The following is a 19235-nucleotide window of genomic DNA, read 5'->3' as shown; positions in this document are numbered from 1 at the left end:
GAGATATGCAAATTCCTGCTCTGGTAATGATAGACATTTCTGAACAGGCTACATTATTCAAAAGTAAAGAGTATAATTTTTTTCCAGAGGTCCCATCATTATGTGAAAAATGTAATTTCGAAGAAACAGATTTACTTTCACACCTACAGTATGCAAAGTGTCCTAAAAATGAAGAATACTGAGCCTCATTATTTCACCTATTATCAAGGGTACTGGGAACATATGTACACCCAGTGCCTGTTCTGAGTATTCTTAGACTCTGGATAGTTAAGGAAACTGCAGATTGCACTGACAAACCTCATGTCAAACTGTGTCCTTAATGTAAAGAAAATGATTCCTCTGTTTTGGAAAAAGGCAGAAATACATTCACTGAAACTTTGGCTGACAGCTCTGACTGGTACGTTTCATTTTGAGGAAGTCAGATATATTCTCAGATGCAATCGGGCAGAGTTTGAATAAAGTCTGGCAGCCAGTAATATCTCATTCATAACATACAGTCTTTTAAGGTAGCATTCATGGAAATGAATCCCACCTGTGGCCTTTGTGTGGAGTTTGCATGTCCCCCCATGTTTGCGTGGGTTCCCTCCGGGTGTTCCGGCTTCCTCCCACATCCAAAGACGCATGTTAGGTGGATTGGAAACTTTAATTTGTCCGTAGGTGTGTGTGCGGATGTGAATGTGTTTGTTTGTCTATAGGTGGCCCTGTGATAGACTAGCATCCTGTTCAGGGTGTACCCTGCCTTATGCCCTATGACTGCTGGGATAAGTTCCATTAATTGGAGTAAGCAGTTGAAGAAGAGTGAGTGAGTGAATCCCATATTTAGTTTCTCCATTTACAATATGGGCTTTGAAAACAGAGAATGTATAAATGGCCATAACTGTAAAACAGTTGATTCATCATTTTTCTCCACTATGAGTACATCTTGATTGTTTCATTTCAGCTCTATTGTAGTGGTGCACAGAATCAAAAGTGTAAAATCTATGTCATTGTCCAACTACTTATGGAACTGACTGTGCTGATGTACCTACAAATATTTAGTTATTCAAATATCTAAAACTCTTGCATCGTATTTGCTACATTATTAACACAAGCCAATTGCATTACCCAAAGCATTTCTTCAATTCTGCCTTTTTGCTTTAAAAGACAGAACTCTAGTCATGTCTGGACTGGTAGTTGCATAGAGCTTTTGAGAACATGCCCATTTCTGAAAAGGGTCCTCACCAGTGAGCTCAGTCCAAGTGGTGGAGGGACTGTTGATGGTGCGAACAGAGTAACTGCGTAGACGATCATATAGCAGCTCCCGGTATCGAATCCGAAAGCCCAGGAGGATTCCGTTGATCTTTTCCTCAGAAGGGGCCTATAACAAAAAGGATATTAACTTAAAGATTGATGGAGCAGACAAAAGGAGAGCTGCAGAGCACCAACTGGTGTGCAAATTATGCAACAACACTACTCAGGCCACAGTTGATCTTCTGTCCCTGTTTCTTTTTAATTGTAATTTCTCGCTGATACTGATTTATCAGCCAGTGTCCCATATTAGCCGATTATGTCGGCTTGGCGATTTATCGGTCGTGCTCTACTACACATAGCATACAGAATCTTTCAGTCTTAATAAAACCCTCTGCCCACATGTGTCCAGTCCAGTTGTGGTTGGGTTCACAATAGAAAAAAAAAAATTGCAAAACGGCAACCTCAAGGGGCAATCGCAAACCCCATCGCAAACCACACTGCAAAACTGATATTTAAGAAAGTAAAAATGACTTGTTTAAAGAAAATTGGACTTAATTTTTTCTAAATAGAAAAAAAATCTTGTCAAGCATTTTGTACATAAGAAAAAATGTCCTATTTTGGGAAAATGGATCTCACTTTTCTTAAGTTTTTTTTTTTTTCTTTTCATCTAATATCAAGCTGTATTTAACCAGTAACAAGGAAAGGCAATGGAGTTCAAATCATCCAAGCAAAGGAACAAGATTGTTTTCCTTATTTTAAGACAGAGGCTAAACTTAAAAAAAAAGGAAAAAAAAAGGCACATTTTGATTATTCAGTACCTAGCCATTTTGCTAGTTTTGAGGATTCTAACCATTGCCAGATTTTTTTGCTTAATACAAGATAATTTGGCTAGACTTTGGATTATTTAACTTGTTTTGAGAGGGACAGTTTTTGCAGATGCATCTGCAGGAATACATGGACATTCTGGAGTGGCAGACACTATCACGACTATGGGGAACAAAATTTTGGACTGCTTGAAATTTTGACACCAGTAGATGTCATCAGGAATCCATCTGGGTCATCTTCAAACTCATGGCAACTTAACCGGGCCACCTGCAATGTCCTGGGAACCCTGCTGCAAGCTGACGGCATTAGGCTTGTACCAAATGCTGATGCAGATCTGTACCTGATCTGTTATTCTAAAGCTCACCGCATCAATGTGGCAAGCAAGCGGTGAACTTTTCCATCTCATGAATAGGTGTCACCAGTAGCAAGGTCAATGCCAGCTTTTTGCGGCATCAGATGCTGTTTGAGTCCTCATTTATCTCTGGAACTTAACCGGAAACTAGCGAAAGCATGTGTACGCTAGTGCTAACATCCATCCAAACTGCTAATATCCCCAACCCTGTCATTTTTACATGTGTTTGTGACATTTTATCAACTTGTGTTTTGCTTTTTACCCACTTGCTCTGGAGAGATAGAGCTAAATAAAAAATAATCATGATAATCCGCACTCAGATTGAACTCGTGCGCTGGTGAGTAACATGGAGAAATACCCCACAGACGAACGTGACACAACAGGCCCAAAGGGAAGAAGCACAGAGAAAACAAGTCTTTATAAACTTCCAAAGTGTTCTCCATAAAACGAAGACTGCAGTTTGGAGTCTCCCGTTTCTCCTTTATGGGTGAGGGTGTTTTTTTATTAGAAACAGACAAAGAAGAGTGTGTTTGGGGAAATAGTGTTGGATCCACTCTGTTAAGTATAGGTCTACCTCGCAGTGTCACAGCCTCTAATTAGAGCCCACTTTCTCAGACTTCTACAGCTAACAACGAAGCTTAAAAGCTGAGCCAGTCATGGCGTCTCCTCTTACCTGCCAGCGGATCAGCACCGATGTCGTTGTGTGGGGTGTGACAGAGAGAACTGTGGGTGCTTCATCAGGTGCTGAGGCAATAAAAGGGAGAACATGTGCTTAATTAATTGACCTGAAAATGCGTACAATCTGAGATGCCAAATTTCTCTGTGTGCAGTGGCATTCATGGTGCATAAACACAGAGCGGCTAAATCAGAAGAATCCCTAACAGCCTTTAAAAATACCAATTAGAAAGGTCAATACAGAGGAGGTGTTTTTAGTTGGTTACAGCACTTTTAGGTTGTTTGCCAGGAATTTGAAGTCACCTTCTTTTCTTGTGGTAAAAGCAGATGTGAGTGGATTTAAGATTTAAATACCTTTTGAAACATTCACACAGAGATGGCAAAAAGAAGACTTTTAGACACTTTGAACCCAATGAACAAACTTCTCCAATAAAAAAAAAAATAGAACGGGGAAATGGTTGCCTTAGAAAATGATCCAAAGGTCCATTTATACTACAGAAATTGCACTATGCTTGATCAGTTAAAAAAATGTCCAGACTGAGCCAGACTAGTGCCAGTTCCAGTCAAGCTGTGCACCCTGATTCAACAAAGGCTCATCATTGACAGAATGCTACATAATGAGAGGGTCAACAAGTCAAACAATATGCAGCACACTTCCTATGGACACTACCTGTGCACAGTGTCATAATCCATGACTTGGTCACCAAAATGATGCATTAGGCACACAAGGCATTGTTCACTTGCCTAACTGTACCTATACCTAAGATGATATAGGCTCCTAGGCCCACTGTTGCCAGTGCTTATTCTCAGATACTGTAGCATGAATAGGATGAGAGCCTATGACTCGCCCTGGATTGAATGCAAGTCTATCTCAGGTTCCTACCTCAGGCAAGGCTACCTATTTCCAGCTGGGTGGACTAGGACAGCGCAGGTGAAGTGTCTCCTTACCCTCCTGTTTTGTGTTTAACTGTACAACTCAGAATCATTGTGGTGCAATATGGTCTCACAAGGAGACCTCTACCCTGATGGCTCATCCTGGGTGAAGCTCGGCACCCAACCAAACCAATGCAAATACAGGAAAAAGAAACTCTGCAGAAAGTTCTGTATGGAAGTCTAAATTGCTATCAGGGATATGTGTTGTCTTCCTGCAGCTGATAAAGTTGTTATCTTAGCAACTACTGTGGTTTCGCCACCAGTAGTTGGAGTGTCAAAGAATTATTCAATTTGAATTTGAAGTGGGCTCAATCTGGGTCAAGCTCAGCACCCAACCAAACCAATATAACTGGAACTAAAGAAGACAACATAATATACTCCAGGAGAGGTCTCTCCAACCACTGGGAGTCACCTGTCCTGCATATGTTTCATGTCTACCTACTTTAGTCAGACCTAGTCAATTAACCTTGGTGTGTCCTAGGTCTTGATTGGTTGAGCACATCTAAATAGCTATGGGTTGAGTGGAGAGAGAAATGTAAAGCATGCCGGGCAGGTACCCTCCAGGAGTTGGACAGGAGAGGTCTGCTCTAGGAAGTCTTCTTTTGTCAGCAAATAACAGGAGTTCAAGGATTTCTTTGCTCACATCTGCAAAAAGCTTTGGCAGGTTAATCCCAAAGTTACCTGTTACTTTGTGACTACTTAATTTAGTGATTTCATGCCATTTTGTAAAACTATATGCAGTTTTACAACTGTAATCTACAAACTAAAAACCAGCAATAAACAATAACAAGGTTTGGCAATAACACTATATGTGAACCCCAACATGAAAGAAAATCAAGCAAGAATATAATACTCATCAAACGTTTAGCCTACCAATATGGATGTTTTTTGGTACACATGACATTATACTTACCATCCTGTAGAGTTGTGATTGCTTCACTTTCTTCACTGTATTCACTGTCTCCTATGTCGTTGGTGGCCTTTACTTTGAACTGGTAGGAGGTGAAGGGTTTCAGCCTTGGGGATGGAAGCACAGGATAGGACATCAGTCAAGATATAAATGATAATAAATTGAAATTGAATTGAAGATGTTTAGATCTTTACCGCCCAATGTTACACCAAACTTCGAGCATTACCCAGGCTGTAAACATAGCATGTGTATTTGCACTCATCTGTGTGCCAATGGGTATGTTTTTTTAAAATGAGGTGTACTGGATGGCCCAGCAAGCTATAATATCTAAGATATTTTTAATAGAGAGGACAAATATGCTCAAGTACGCAGCTGTTGCTGGCCTCTGCTATTACAGCCTTAGACCTGGCTTACTGCTACACAGCTGTCACTCAAAGAGACCACGCCCCTAATTATTCATATAACGTTATGGCTTAAAATAGCTTAAATTAAAGAGTTATATAAAAATTCAAACTATCAATAGAGATCAAACTATTTTGGTATCAAGAGGTAAACATTTATTTGTACTGTAAGGTTGATGATTTTATCATGAGGCTCTATGGAGGGTCTATGGTGATTTTCTCTTTGAACCAGCCTCAAGTGGGTATTCAGGGATCTGAAGAGTTTACACTTTTGTTTTGGTTTCATTTTTCAGCACTATGCAAATACATCTGCACTTTTTACATTGCACTATAATCTCTCAACATAGGGAGGGCCCTGTGTCCACTCATCCATGGCCTAGAACAACAAATCATTATGTCATAATGAATTATCTTTAGACATTTTACAGGAATACAGAATTGACAGAAAGCACTCTCTACCTTGATACGATGTATGAGGTGGCCTCGTGGTTAACAGAGGCGGAGTGGACAGTCCAGTTGCTCTCTGGAAGCTCCCTCAGCTGGACTGTGTAGTAACGAACAGGGGACAGCCCATCACTGCCGGGTTCCCATGACAACAAAACCTGGCGTGCCTGGACATCCTTCTGAAGCACCATGGGACGGCTGGTGGGCTGGGGATGAACTGGGAAAGGATGGAAATTTGGAAGTGGGATAGAGGGATGAAGGCAGAAAATAGAAAATGAAAATTTGGAAATGGAAAAAAGTAAGGGATGATAGAAAATGAAAAAGGACTAGTGCTCTTATAAATGGATTTAAGATAGACTGTGTATCTCTCCATTATAAAGTGATACGATGAATATCTAGATTCAAGGGCTATGATAGGATTCAGGAATTATACTTCATATTACGAAACAATTGGATTCAAGGAGATTCAATATGGTCCAACATATTTCTTTGTTTAATGGTAAGAATCCCTTTCTATGATAAATTAGAATAAGCCAAAATGTGGCATTGCTTACTTTCAAATACAGATTTCATGAAAAACCAGGGACAGTTTTACTACTGTGGTGCTGCCTTTTGACACTGCCTCTGCTTGACTTTTGGTCACTACTGGGGGCAGCACCACAAAAGCACAGAAGAAGCAGCCAGAATAGCATCAAATGCATTTCTTTCTTGTTCTGAACCAGTCTGACAGTATTAAGAAATTGCGAACCCAATGTAAAGTTCAAACGGTTACATTTTTCCATTTTATTGCTGTCCACTATTGATTATATTAACTTTGTTTTTCTCCTTTCAGGTACAGTTACTATTCCTGTGATCCATCACGTGCAAGCCTCACGCCAACCTCTAAACCTTTACGACAGTATGAACATCGAAAGGAGCTCAACTCAACTGACATATAATGTTAAACTGAGCCATTGATTGGTTCATACAGTAGAACAGTTGGACCGATTCAGGGATCTGTGTATTAACATTCTTGTATCGAGTACTATAAAATTGATTTTCAATTCATATCAGTTTGACCCCTTGTTTCATAGAAAAACTGGATTCTTCATTTCATTTTGTAACACACACACGCACACATACAAAAGCCTTGAACTCTTGACTTCCTCACTTGCCAAACTCACAATGCAATGTTGTACAGATGAGGCATAAATGTGCTCTTCTGATGAATGAAAAGTAGCAGAGAAATGACTGTTATAGAGTAAACAATCCACAATGTGCCTTGAGGGGAGCAGGCGGATTTTTTTCCTGCTCCCAACTTCATCACAGTGCTTCTGATAAACAGCCGTGGGGCACAAACGCTCCTTTGGAAAACACATCTGCTTAACTAGACTGCTAACTGAAAATGAACTAAGCGATAAGAAGGCTTTGCGTCGCTCCAACTCATGTCGTTATAGATGTCAAACACCTGCGTCTGTTCTCAGTTTTGTGTGTACAACTGACGCTGGGTTTGCCCCCTGTGCAAACTGTGCTGCACCTCACGTTCCAACGCAGGAATTGTGCTCATTTTCATCCAGTCAAGTCTAATTACCTACAGCGACACGTATTGAGGGTGATAATCCACCAGTAATAAAATATGTGACACCAGGTCATGTTACCTCTTTTCTCGGTGGTGACCACCAGCGCCTCCGCAGCCTCGCCCCAGCCCTTCCGCGTCTGTGCTGTGATGCGAAACACATAGATGGCCTCAGGTTTGAGGCCAGTCACCGTGTACTGACGAGCGCTGGGGTTTAGCACGTTGACAGTGGCTCCATTGCTGTTGGTGGAGTTGAGGTGGTATGTGATCTGGTACGCTGGAGACAAGTTGCAAACAAATAGTCTGACTGGAATATGGCTAAAAGAAATGATTGTAGGTTCTTTGAAATCGTGACAACGCACAAAATATGTTTTTGAATCTGCCTGTTATAATTCAATATTGTTGGAATTTCATGTTAAACATACAACAAGTGGCCAAAGTATTACCCTGCGTGTCAGTGAAGCGGCTATAGCATGTATTGTCACTGGTGTATGTTTGTGTTTGAGGACAAAATAACTCAAAAATGGCTGGACAGGTTTCCTTCAAACTTGGTGGTAATAGTACTTGGATATATATCTAGCAGTGATTAGATTTTACAATAGTTTGGTCAAAGGTCAAGGAAAACTTGGGCCACCATTTTTTTTTTGTAAACCTCAACAATCAAGAAGCCGAGATGGATGATTTAAAGAATATACTGGCCAGCAAAATATTGATTGGTATGAATAACTTCATATATTATGAAGTCACACAAAGTGATACAGAAATACCATGTTTACGTGTACATGTGCATTGTGATGTGTAGAGCACACATGTACACATCAACCCTCTAATGCCTTTCATTTGTTTATGCATGCACAAATTCAAAGTGCGGACCATATTTCATCTCTCAGTATGAAATATTTGTGTAAAATTCTTGAATCTGGCTCTGTATCTTGGCAGATAACTGAGACTGACCTCCACAGGACTACGGTCATTGATGCGTGTGACCGTAGAATAGAATAGAGCCTTTATTGTCATTGTACATACATACATACATACAACAAAATTTGTCATCTGCATTTAACTCATCCTATTACAGTTAGACACAATCCAACCACTAGGAGCAGTGAGCAGCCACAGTCCGGCACCCAGGGACAAACTCCAGATGTAGAGACTCTGCCTTGGTCAGGGGCAGAGAAAGGAGCAGACCCTAAATAAGCATGTTTTTTGTTTTTGGGAGGAACCTGGAGTACCTGGAGGAAACCCACGCAGACACAGGGAGAACATGCAAACTCCACACAGAAAGTATGAGAAGCGATCCCATGACACGATTTTCTTGCTGTGAGGCACCAGTGCTAACCACTAAGCCACTGTGCCAACAGAGTGAGAGCAAACTCAGATCAGAAAGTTTGTGATTAGAGATATTCAGAACTAGCTAAATATATTTGTATGAACAGACACAAGAGAATGTTGTAAACTACTAACCAAGTATAATGCCATTCGGCTTTGAGGGAGACTGCCAAATGAGTCGGACTGAGGTCGGCCGCACTTCAGGGAACAGGATGCCCACTGGAGGTCCTGGCACTGCAACAACCAAACAAACATGATATAGACATCTCAAAGTCAAACCAAAGTGCTTGGTTTAGATCAACATTCATGGGATGGGATGGATGGATGGATGGATGGATGGATGGATGGATGGATGGATGGATGGATGGATGGATGGATGGATGGATGGATGGATGGATGGATGGATGGATGGATGGATGGATGGATGGATTGTTTGACAAGGAGTAGAATGTGATGGTATTTTTTTTCCAGAAATTACTGGGTTTCCAGATGTGGCATGAATAACTTCATATAATGGACAGTGTTACTCCACATGGATTGTTTGAATAATGATAGACTGTGTTAACGAAAACACTAACAAGGGTTAGTATGATTACATATTGTAATCCTATCTGCAGATTAATGGTTAACAAATAACAGAACAGTTCATGCCATATGTGTTTGAAACTTTTATAGCTAGCATTAGCATTTATGGTCAGACTATCCACAGTGTCCACAGTGTTTTATTTAATGTGAGCTTTCATTGGTCAAATGTGCTTTGTTGATACCTGTGAGATCTACATCTGGAGATCTGGCAATTTCCACAATATTTCATCACGAGGTCAAATTATATTAATACTTGCAAACCACAATGTTTACTGTACTATGTAGACTAAACTTGGGGCTGAAATTTGTCCTTACCATCATCCAAAGTCCTCTCTAGGATGGGTGGAACACTGGGCCTTCCGTCTCCAATCCGTGTAAAAGCCAGAACCTGGATCTCATAGAGCACGTATTTTCCCAGAGCAGTCAGCTGGACACTGTGACTGGCATTCCCCTCCACTATCCATAAGTGGACTGGACTATCTGAGTCCTTCTCTTTGTAGACCACCTAGTTATGTGGTGAGAAAGAGTAGTAAGTCCTCTGTACACCCTGAGGTACACTGGTGCCCATGTTTATCCACCAATTCCCCAGCGCAAAGTGTGTGAGAACACAAGACTACTTTTGGATTGGACATCAGTCCAACACAGGTGACATCAGTTTCAGTTGGATGGACTGGGACAATTTCAAAGATATGTCTTGTCCAAGAACACAAGTAGCATGACTGGGAAAGGAACCCAGGTATAGGTATTGGTAGCCAAACATTTGACAGTCTTATTCACTAATCTTTGCTTTAACATGCTTACGTATGTTTTACACACAAATCTAGGATTCATCACTGTGTTCTTACATAAATTTGTTTGCAATCTGAAGACAAAGTGGCTGTTTGAGTTACTGTTGTATTTTCTCCTGTTTTCTTTATTTTTTTGTTTTGTTAGTAAGAGAGTGTTATGTTGGTATTTTGTTTATGTGTGTGCTGAATAAAACTTATTCATTCATGTAGGCCCAGTTTTGTAGTACATCAGATAACGTAAATGTAAGAATTGTTCAAATCCGGTTACAAGCACCAAAATTTGACTGTGTATACCTTTTGGTACATACGAGGGTAGGCTGAAAAGTTCTAGGGCTCACTATAATGCAGTTAATGCATTCACTCCTTCATGGGGAGCCTTAAAACTTTTCAGCCTACCCTTGTATTGTAGAAAAATAACTCTAGCCATTTGACTTTTCAATAGGGGTCCAAGTATTGAAGAATTGCACAGGGTCACGATTAAAAAAATGTTCCAATCATATTGAAAGTGATACCACATTATGTATCTGATGACAATGATTCCAAAAAGGTATAGTTTGGACTATCTATAACTGAATGTTCTGGAGTTATGGGGTAAAAACAGCAAGAATGGTGACAAAGGTCACTTTCAGTTTGTACAGGGGTCAAAAGTTAAAGTTGTTCCAGTTTTGGTAAAACATGTTGCAAATTATTGGATGAACTAATAGGATTAACAAATAGAATAGTTCTAAATGGTAAATGGAATGCATTTATATAGCGCTTTTCCATCTGCATCAGAGGCTCAAAGCACTTTACAATTATGCCTCACATTCACCACGATGTCAGGGTGCTGCCATACAAGGCGCTCACTACACACCGGGAGCAATAGGGGATTAAAGGCCTTGCCCAAGGGCCCTTAGTGATTTTCCAGTCAGGCGGGGATTTGAATCCATGATCTTCTGGACTCAAGCCCAACACCTTAACCACTAGACCATCACCTACCCCAACATTCAACACAGTTCTGACTGTGTTAAATTCCTCTCCAAATATTCTGTTATCTGCTGCACCGTTGCTACAAAATAAAAAACACACACTTTTAAGCAAATAAATAGTATATTAACACTTTAGTCATGTTTTTATTAGAAAAGATCTTATTAAACACTCGGGTCTGGGAGGAGTTCGGGGAGGCCATGGAGGAGGACTATTGGTCGGCCTCGAAGAGATTCTAGCAAACCATCCGACGCCTCGGGAGGCGGAAACAGCTCTCCACCAGCACTGTTTACGGTGCGGGTGGGGAGCTGTTGACCCTGACTGGGGATGTTGTAGGGCGGTGGAAGGAGTACTTCGAGGATCTCCTCAATCCCATCGTCACGTCTTCCGAAGAGGAAGCAGAGACTGGGGACTCGGAGGCGGACTCATCCATTACCCAGGCCGAAGTCACCGAAGTGGTTAGAAAGCTCCTCGGTGGCAAGGCTCCTGGGGTGGATGAAATCCGTCCTGAGTACCTTAAGTCTCTGGATGTTGTGGGACTGTCTTGGCTGACACGCCTCTGCAACATCGCGTGGCGATCGGGGACAGTGCCTCTGGATTGGCAGACCAGGGTGGTGGTCCCTCTGTTTAAGAAGGGGGACCGGAGGGTGTGTTCCAACTATAGGTGGATCACACTCCTCAGCCTCCCCGGTAAGGTCTATTCCAGAGTACTGGAGAGGAGAATTTGACCGATGGTCGAACCTCAGATTCAGAAGGAGCAGTGTGGTTTTCGTCCTGGTCGTGGCACACTGAACCAGCTCTACACACTCCATCGGGTGCTCGAGGGTTCATGGGAGTTCGCCCAACCAGTCCACATGTGTTTTGTGGATCTGGAGAAGGCGTTCGACCGTGTCCCTCGGGGCACCCTGTGGGGAGTGCTCTGGGAGTACGGGGTCCGGGGTCCATTGCTAAGGGCTAGCTGGTCCCTGTACAACCGCAGCAGGAGCTTGGTTCGCATTGCTGGTAGTAAGTCAAACCTATTTCCAGTGCCTTTCCGTTGGCCTCCGCCAGGGCTGCCCTTTGTCACCGGTTCTGTTCATTATTTTATGGACAGAATTTCTAGGCGCAGCCAGGGTGTAGAGGGGGTCTGGTTTGGGAACCACAGACTCTCGTCTCTGCTGTTTGCGGACGATGTGGTTCTGTTGGCTTCGTCAAATCAGGACCTTCAGCGTGCACTGGGGCGGTTTGCAGTCGACTGTGAAGCGTCTGGGATGAAAATCAGCACCTCCAAATCCGAGGCCATGGTTCTCAACCAGAAAAAGGTGCTTTGCCCTCTTCAGGTCGGTGGAGTGTCCTTGCCTCAAGTGGAGGAGTTTAAGTATCTCGGGGTCTTGTTCACGAGTGACGGACGGATGGAGCGTGAGATCGATAGACGGATCGGTGCAGCATCTGCAGTGATGCGGTCGCTGTATCGGACCGTCGTGGTGAAGAGAGAGCTGAGTAGGGCGGCAAAGCTCTCGATTTACCGATCGATCTACGTTCCGTTCCTCACCTGTGGTCATGAGATTTGGCTCATGACCAAAAGAACGAGATTGCGAGTACAAGCGGCTGAGATGAGTTTCCTCCGCAGGGTGGCTGGGCGCTCCCTTAGAGATAGGGTGAGGAGCTCGGTCACTCGGGAGGAGCTCGGAGTCGAGCCGCTGCTCCTCCACGTCGAAAGGAGTCAGTTGAGGTGGCTCGGGCATCTTTTCCGGATGCCCCCTGGACGCCTCGCTGGAGAGGTGTTCCGGGCACGTCCCATTGGGAGAAGGCCCCGGGAAAGACCCAGGACATGCTGGAGGGACTACTTCTCTTGGCTGGCTTGGGAACGCCTTAGGGTTCCCCCGGAGGAGCTGGGGGAGGTGTGTGTGGATCGGGAGGTCTGGGCGGCTTTGCTTGAACTGCTGCCCCCGCAACCCGACTCCGGATAAAGCGGAAGAAAATAGATGGATAGATGGAAGGGCCTTATTAAACATTTAAATTCATTCATTAATTTTCTTTACTGGGTCTGTGTTGTGGTGGCATTATACCAAACAACCAACCCCACACATCGCTATCCTAGCCAAGTTCCCTAATTTCATCCTGTGGCTTCTGAGGCATTCCCAAAACAGTATGTCCTGGGTCTTCCCCGGGGACTCCTCCCATTTGAACATGCCTGGAAGACCTCACAAGGAAGATAACCAGGGACCATCTTCACCAGATGCCTGAACCACCTTAGCTGGCTCATTTCAATGTGAAAAAACAGCGGCTCTACTCAGAGTCCCTCCCTCCTGGATATTTGAGCTTCTTACCCCATCCGTGAATATTAGCACAGATGAAGAAATTTCATTTCCACTGCTTGTATCTGTGACTTTATTCTTCTAGTCATTACCAAAAGTTCATGACCATAGGTAATGATAGGATCATGGATTCAACTGGTAAATGAGAGCTCAGCTCCTTCTTCAACTTTCAAGCAAAAGTGCTTCAACACAGCCTTGTTAGAACTAATAAGCAACAGGATAGTGTTTAACTGTCAAAGACAAGAAATACCTTGTAGCCCAAAATAAGCCCGTTCCTGTCTGGTTCAGGGACTTCAAACCAGCGCACCAGGATGCTGCTGGAGGTGGTGGCAAAGGCAGAAACATTGGTAGGACCACAGGAGGGAACTAAAAAAAAATAAGAAAGAGAACAGGAAGTTAGGATTATCTGAACTAATTTCTCATGGTTACCGTGTTTGACTTGCCATATGAGTGATTTGGTGTTATTAGGCTGCTGCTTGTGTCTGCACACAGCAGCCAGTTTCCTGGTGTACCCTCCCGGTCCGTAGCATTACTCAAACAACCAAGAAGAGGCCTTTTCTCTTCTTTGGCACTCATCCCTGGACATAATGCACTGATTCCTTAGAATTTGCTGGAGTGTGTGGAAAAAGGAGCACAGGAATTCAATATTTGTGTCATGTGTTCTCAATTTCCTCAGACTCCTTCCTTCTCTGCCATATGGCTTGTGAGCGCAGACAGGGAAAAAAGTGCTTTTCCTCAAATAGACGTGGTTAGGTATCTGTAGAGCAAACAGTCTGCACACACTTTAATTTAACATACAGCAAAAGTGCAAACCCATATATTCCTCATTTTCTTACTTCGAAGATGACTAATACTATGGAACCCCACACAAATATATCAAAAACTCTGCATTACAAAGTTAATAGGGTGCATTTTTTTCCCTGTGGTGTTGCTGGTTGTGCATCATTAGAAAAATGTGCCTTCAGTTTCTTACAATATTCAATTTGAGTTGATCCAAATTAGGGATGCAGCTATGCTGACACCAGCATCACATAGCTTTAACCAATGTAGCGGCTCCTCTGCATTGTGTTGTGTTTTTGACTCCTCCCACTCACTTTCCCCGGGACGAGAACTCACGATCTCCATCATGGGAGGTGGATGCTCTGTCCAGTCTGCTAAAATCTGGACTCTGGCCAGTCAGACCAAAGTATCCATTGGCTTGCAACATTTAACATTCAATCACCATCTATCCAATCAGTCGGTGTTTTCCACACAGAATGCCAAATGGTTAGCTCACCAGACTCCCTCGTCCTGCCGCTGACCGGCTGGCTCCAGGGCCCTGTTCCAATGCCGTTGATGGCCTGGACTCGGACTTCATACTCCGTCCACTCCTCCAGGTCTTCAATAGTAAACTCTCTCTCCAGACGGTCAGCAATCACATGCGTCAGAGCTCGGGTCTGTGAGCCGACACGGGAGTACTGCAACCTGTAGGCCACCAGCTCTGGGTTCCCATTGTATTCCCATTCGGGCAAAGGCTAGGTGCAAGAAGTAGGACAGAGAGAAAGCAAAAATAAACATCAAATCCAGACAACCTCAAAGAAGCCAAAGTAGACCTTAGGCAGAGGAAATGTTTCTAAACACTCGTCATGTAGTATTCGAGTCTGGTCTTGGTTTCAGCTTGGTCTCAACACCTCCAAAGAGTCGGTCTTGACTCTGTGTGGTCAGATCAATATTCAAACATGACAACGCATGTCACATTCACAAGGTAATCGTATAATCATCCTCAGCTGTCATTGGTGGTTGGAATCATTGCATGATTAACTCCATTAAGAATTTTCTATTTTACTGCACTTTGTCTGTTAGCTACATAGTGGGTTTGTTGACAGTATAAAAAGAACATGACTATATTAAAAAAAAATGTACAGATGTAGGTGTTGAATTAAGGAAGAGCTGATTAAATGTTGATGCCATTAATAATTGAGGTTGGACCATGATTCCGTTGATACTGGTCCTGCCTTGACATTTTGTTTCTGAATCTAATTTCTTTTATTATGTAATTAGGAAGGGCTTTTTAGACATCCTGCTGACAAACAAGCAATCGGTCAACCAACACAATCAGCAATCGGATCAAAGACGAGGTTAGAAGCTCAGCAATGAGGACCAAAATTCAGGAAAAAAAGGTCACTGATTAGGATCAAAGATCAGGCTTAAAAATGAAGGGTCAGGATTAAAGATCAGCATAAAAGTTAAAGGATCAGGATTAAAGCTCAATGTTGAGGATCAAAGATGATTAATCAGGATTAAAGGTCAGCCATAAGGATCAAACAAAGGAAAATATCAACAAAGACAACATAAACAGAGTACTGTTGGAATGTGGTCATGGTATGCACTCTCAGCTGTGTTGTAGTTAAAATATATACTTATTTCACAAATAAAACACTGAAAAATCAGAGTTCCTCTTACCACCCATCGTAGCCACAGGCTGGTCTCACTAGCGGTGCGCAGAGTGACATTAGCAGGGGCCATGTCCGGAGGAGCCTGCAGGGTCTGGATCTTCCTGGAAGGTTGACTGGGAAGACTCGTACCTACAATATTCACCTGACGCATACGGAACCTGCAGTGCATAGTTAAGATCTGACTTCAATACAGGATGGTTGATTTCACACCGGAGGTGAGATCAGCTCTGAGGATATGCATATACAGGAAAATGTTTATGGAGATTTGCATGTGTTCTGTGAAGAATGTGTGAGGGAGAAAAAAAGAAGGGCTTTGAACTCTTAAATTAAAGCAGCAGCATTGGTGTCAGAAAGATGACAGCTGATGTGTTTCTTCAGGGAATGTTTATTGGAATGCTAATTGGTTTGGTGAAGCTCATCAGCGAATCAAGCACACGTATCGTGAGCACCCTGTGAAGAAAATATCTTCACAATGCACATGATTCCTGCTGAAATGAGTTCAGATAATGAACCATAACTAGTGTTTTTCACAGTTTGCAGGGGCATTTTTGTGTTATGTGGTGGTGTTAACACCTGAGACCGGAGCTCAAGTTTAATGCTATCCAGGAATACTTCACACATAATGATTGTAGAAACTTTCAACTAAATGCAACAAGTGCTTCAGAAAAGGATTTAATTTCTCAAATAATCAAAGTAAAAAAAAGATGAGTTTGATATAATATTTGTAGAAGCTTTAACATTAGATAAATATAACAATGCGGTGCACAAAATGTTCAGTGTGAATGTGCTGAGCAAGCTCTTGGCTCAAATAAACAATAGACATTAACTCTTTAAAAAAATGATTGCCCACTTGAATTTTTAATAGGCGGCCAGCAGAGAGAACATAGAGAGGGCCAACTTCCACAAAATGATGTAATCTGGACGCCATTTTGATTGTGTGTAACTGGGGCAGCTTGGCTGCTGCAGTGGAGTGACTTTTGTAAACAAAACTTCTCTTGAGTGTACTACAAGCTACTGTAATGCACTATTTGACTTTAGAACACAAGGAACTACTATTACAAACATTTATTTAAACAGCTGTTATGATTGTGGAGTGTATAGAGTGGAAAATAAGGCGCTGTAAGTATATTATAACCTAGGAAGCCTGAGCTTTTATATTTTTAGTTTTATATTTTATATTTAGTTTTATATTTTTGTTGTGTTTTTAATCAGGTTCTTTTTGTCTCTTTCTCTAAAATTGTATTGTAGCATTATTAGTTATTATTAGCTACTATTAGTGTTGTTTTTGTTATTATTGTTATTAATATATAAACAAAATAAATGTAAAAATATTACAATTTGTAATACATTTGACTCCTACGACAACAAATGCTGAGCCATTATTATACAGAAAACAAATGCACACTAATGTGCCGACAGCTGCAACAGCTTAATGCTAACTTTAACATTGAAAATGCCACAGACAAGCTAATGTGTTAGCATCGATCCCGTTTTTATTTAAGTTATAAAATACATCTATCAACTGTTTCAGAAGACCATAACAGGTCAGTTTAACATAAAAAGGAAAATATTATTCACAGACATATGCTGTTTAGGGTTTTAGTAGGGGAAAATTAAGATAAAGCGAAATAAAACAAAGAACCAACGAATCAGCAGATCGAAGCACTGCTTCGATCTGCAAATCACTGCTTCAATTGGTTCAAAGTTTAAGCAAAGCCGCGCTGCAGAAAAGTTGATTACAGACCCACTGCAGGGTCTGTAATCAATGTAGAAATTATCATTTTCCTGACCAACACCCCCCAAAACAACAATCACTCTGAAGGACCGATAAGGGAATCGTTAAGCAAAAATGTTATTGATGTCGGTGGATCAAATCATTTCTTAACAATGCCCTTTGGAAAGGAGTAGAATGCCACTCCCTTGTTCGTTTTAGTGTACTTGGTGCAATTGATAGCCAAACACTCAGTTTCTTTAGATCTTGATGTTTTTTCTGATGTTGCTGGTATGATAGTTATGATCTATGGTCATGAAAAATGCACTTAAACAGAAACTTTTGTCTCTTATACGACTCTACAGTGATACAAAGACTGCCATTGTGCATCTATAGCAACACCCAGTTACACACATTGATGTCGGTGGATCAAATCATTTCTTAACAATGCCCTTTGGAAAGGAGTAGAATGCCACTCCCTTGTTCGTTTTAGTGTACTTGGTGCAATTGATAGCCAAACACTCAGTTTCTTTAGATCTTGATGTTTTTTCTGATGTTGCTGGTATGATAGTTATGATCTATGGTCATGAAAAATGCACTTAAACAGAAACTTTTGTCTCTTATACGACTCTACAGTGATACAAAGACTGCCATTGTGCATCTATAGCAACACCCAGTTACACACATTCAAAATGGTGACCGGTGCTCAGCCAATTACATATAGGAAGTTGGCCCTCTCTATGTTCTCTCTGCGGTCAAGTAGGGGTCAATTGAAGAATTACACAGGGGTCAAAATTAAAAGATGCTCCAATCATATAGAAACCTACAGCACATTATTTGCCTGATCATAAAGATTCCAAAAAGGTATAGTTTGGACAATCTGTGACTGAATGTTATGGAGTTATGAGGTGAAAGAACGGTGACAAAGGTCAGTTTCAGTTTGTACAGGGGTCAAAAGTTTAAGTTGCTCCATTAATTTTGCTCCAGCTGTATTTGTGCTGAATTTGATGCTTGTATCACCATTTGAAGAATTGTTTCAGTTACCTGCTGCACTAATAAGCCAACAACAATAAGCCACCCGAATTAAAGGATAAATGAAGCTTTTAACAACCTGGACCTCATTTCTGGCATAAAATACGGGCGTTTACGCACCAATATAAGTTTGGTGTGATTAGAAGTCCATAGTTCAAACAATGTGTTCAGTTCAAATCTGAAGCAAACATTTCTCATCCACCTTCTACTAAGGTGGATTAGAACTTTTTGTGGTACACAGCACTAACTACTGGACAGGAGGAACCTAGCAGTCAATGTGACTCACTGATTTGAAAATGGAGGTCTTTCAAACAGATGTGTGGTGCCGTAACATGTCAATCATCTGTGTCCAATCAGATTTCAAGACAGTCCAGTGAAAGCCCAGCTTCCGCTCTAGCTCCACCCATGCCAGGAAGTGTTCAACATTGGACATTTCCTGTTTCACTGTGACTGAAAATTTGGCACTTCCTGTTTAAGTGTGAGCTTGCCACTGAGTTCCCGCGAGATTCCATGGAATCTCGTCTGTCAATCCAGGGAGTGTTTGACATTTGAAGATTTCCAGTTTAACTGTGGATTTGAAATTTGGCACTTCTTGTTTAGGACGCCCTGTACCATGATTCGCTCATATTATTATTATTATTAGAAGACAGTGGGTATTCCTCAGTTAAAATAATTAAAACAAATTTCACAAAAGTAAAATAATATTAATAAGAATAAAATGATTGCTTCAGAAAGTAGCACACTGTTTCAAAATAATCAAAACATGG

The 19235-nt window shown here is 41.7% G+C and overlaps 1 protein-coding gene across 1 annotated transcript in view; it reads right to left on the bottom strand.

The window, feature by feature from the left end:
* The window catches only part of sdk2b (sidekick cell adhesion molecule 2b), a 1022446-nt gene that overhangs the window by 91610 nt on the left and 911601 nt on the right, over positions 1-19235 (bottom strand). The window contains exons 25-34 of the mRNA XM_034194673.1: positions 15733-15883; positions 14567-14804; positions 13541-13656; positions 9555-9744; positions 8790-8888; positions 7408-7602; positions 5786-5987; positions 4929-5032; positions 3081-3151; positions 1222-1357 (exon numbers count right to left, since the gene is read on the bottom strand). Coding sequence (XP_034050564.1) covers positions 1222-1357; positions 3081-3151; positions 4929-5032; positions 5786-5987; positions 7408-7602; positions 8790-8888; positions 9555-9744; positions 13541-13656; positions 14567-14804; positions 15733-15883 — 1502 coding nt within the window. The remainder of the gene's footprint in view (positions 1-1221; positions 1358-3080; positions 3152-4928; positions 5033-5785; positions 5988-7407; positions 7603-8789; positions 8889-9554; positions 9745-13540; positions 13657-14566; positions 14805-15732; positions 15884-19235) is intronic.

Source organism: Thalassophryne amazonica, chromosome 18, assembly GCF_902500255.1.
Source record: "Thalassophryne amazonica chromosome 18, fThaAma1.1, whole genome shotgun sequence".
NCBI lineage: Eukaryota > Metazoa > Chordata > Actinopteri > Batrachoidiformes > Batrachoididae > Thalassophryne > Thalassophryne amazonica.
The sequence above is the reverse complement of the archived record's forward strand: the minus strand, read 5'-3'. Positions and strand labels throughout refer to the sequence as shown.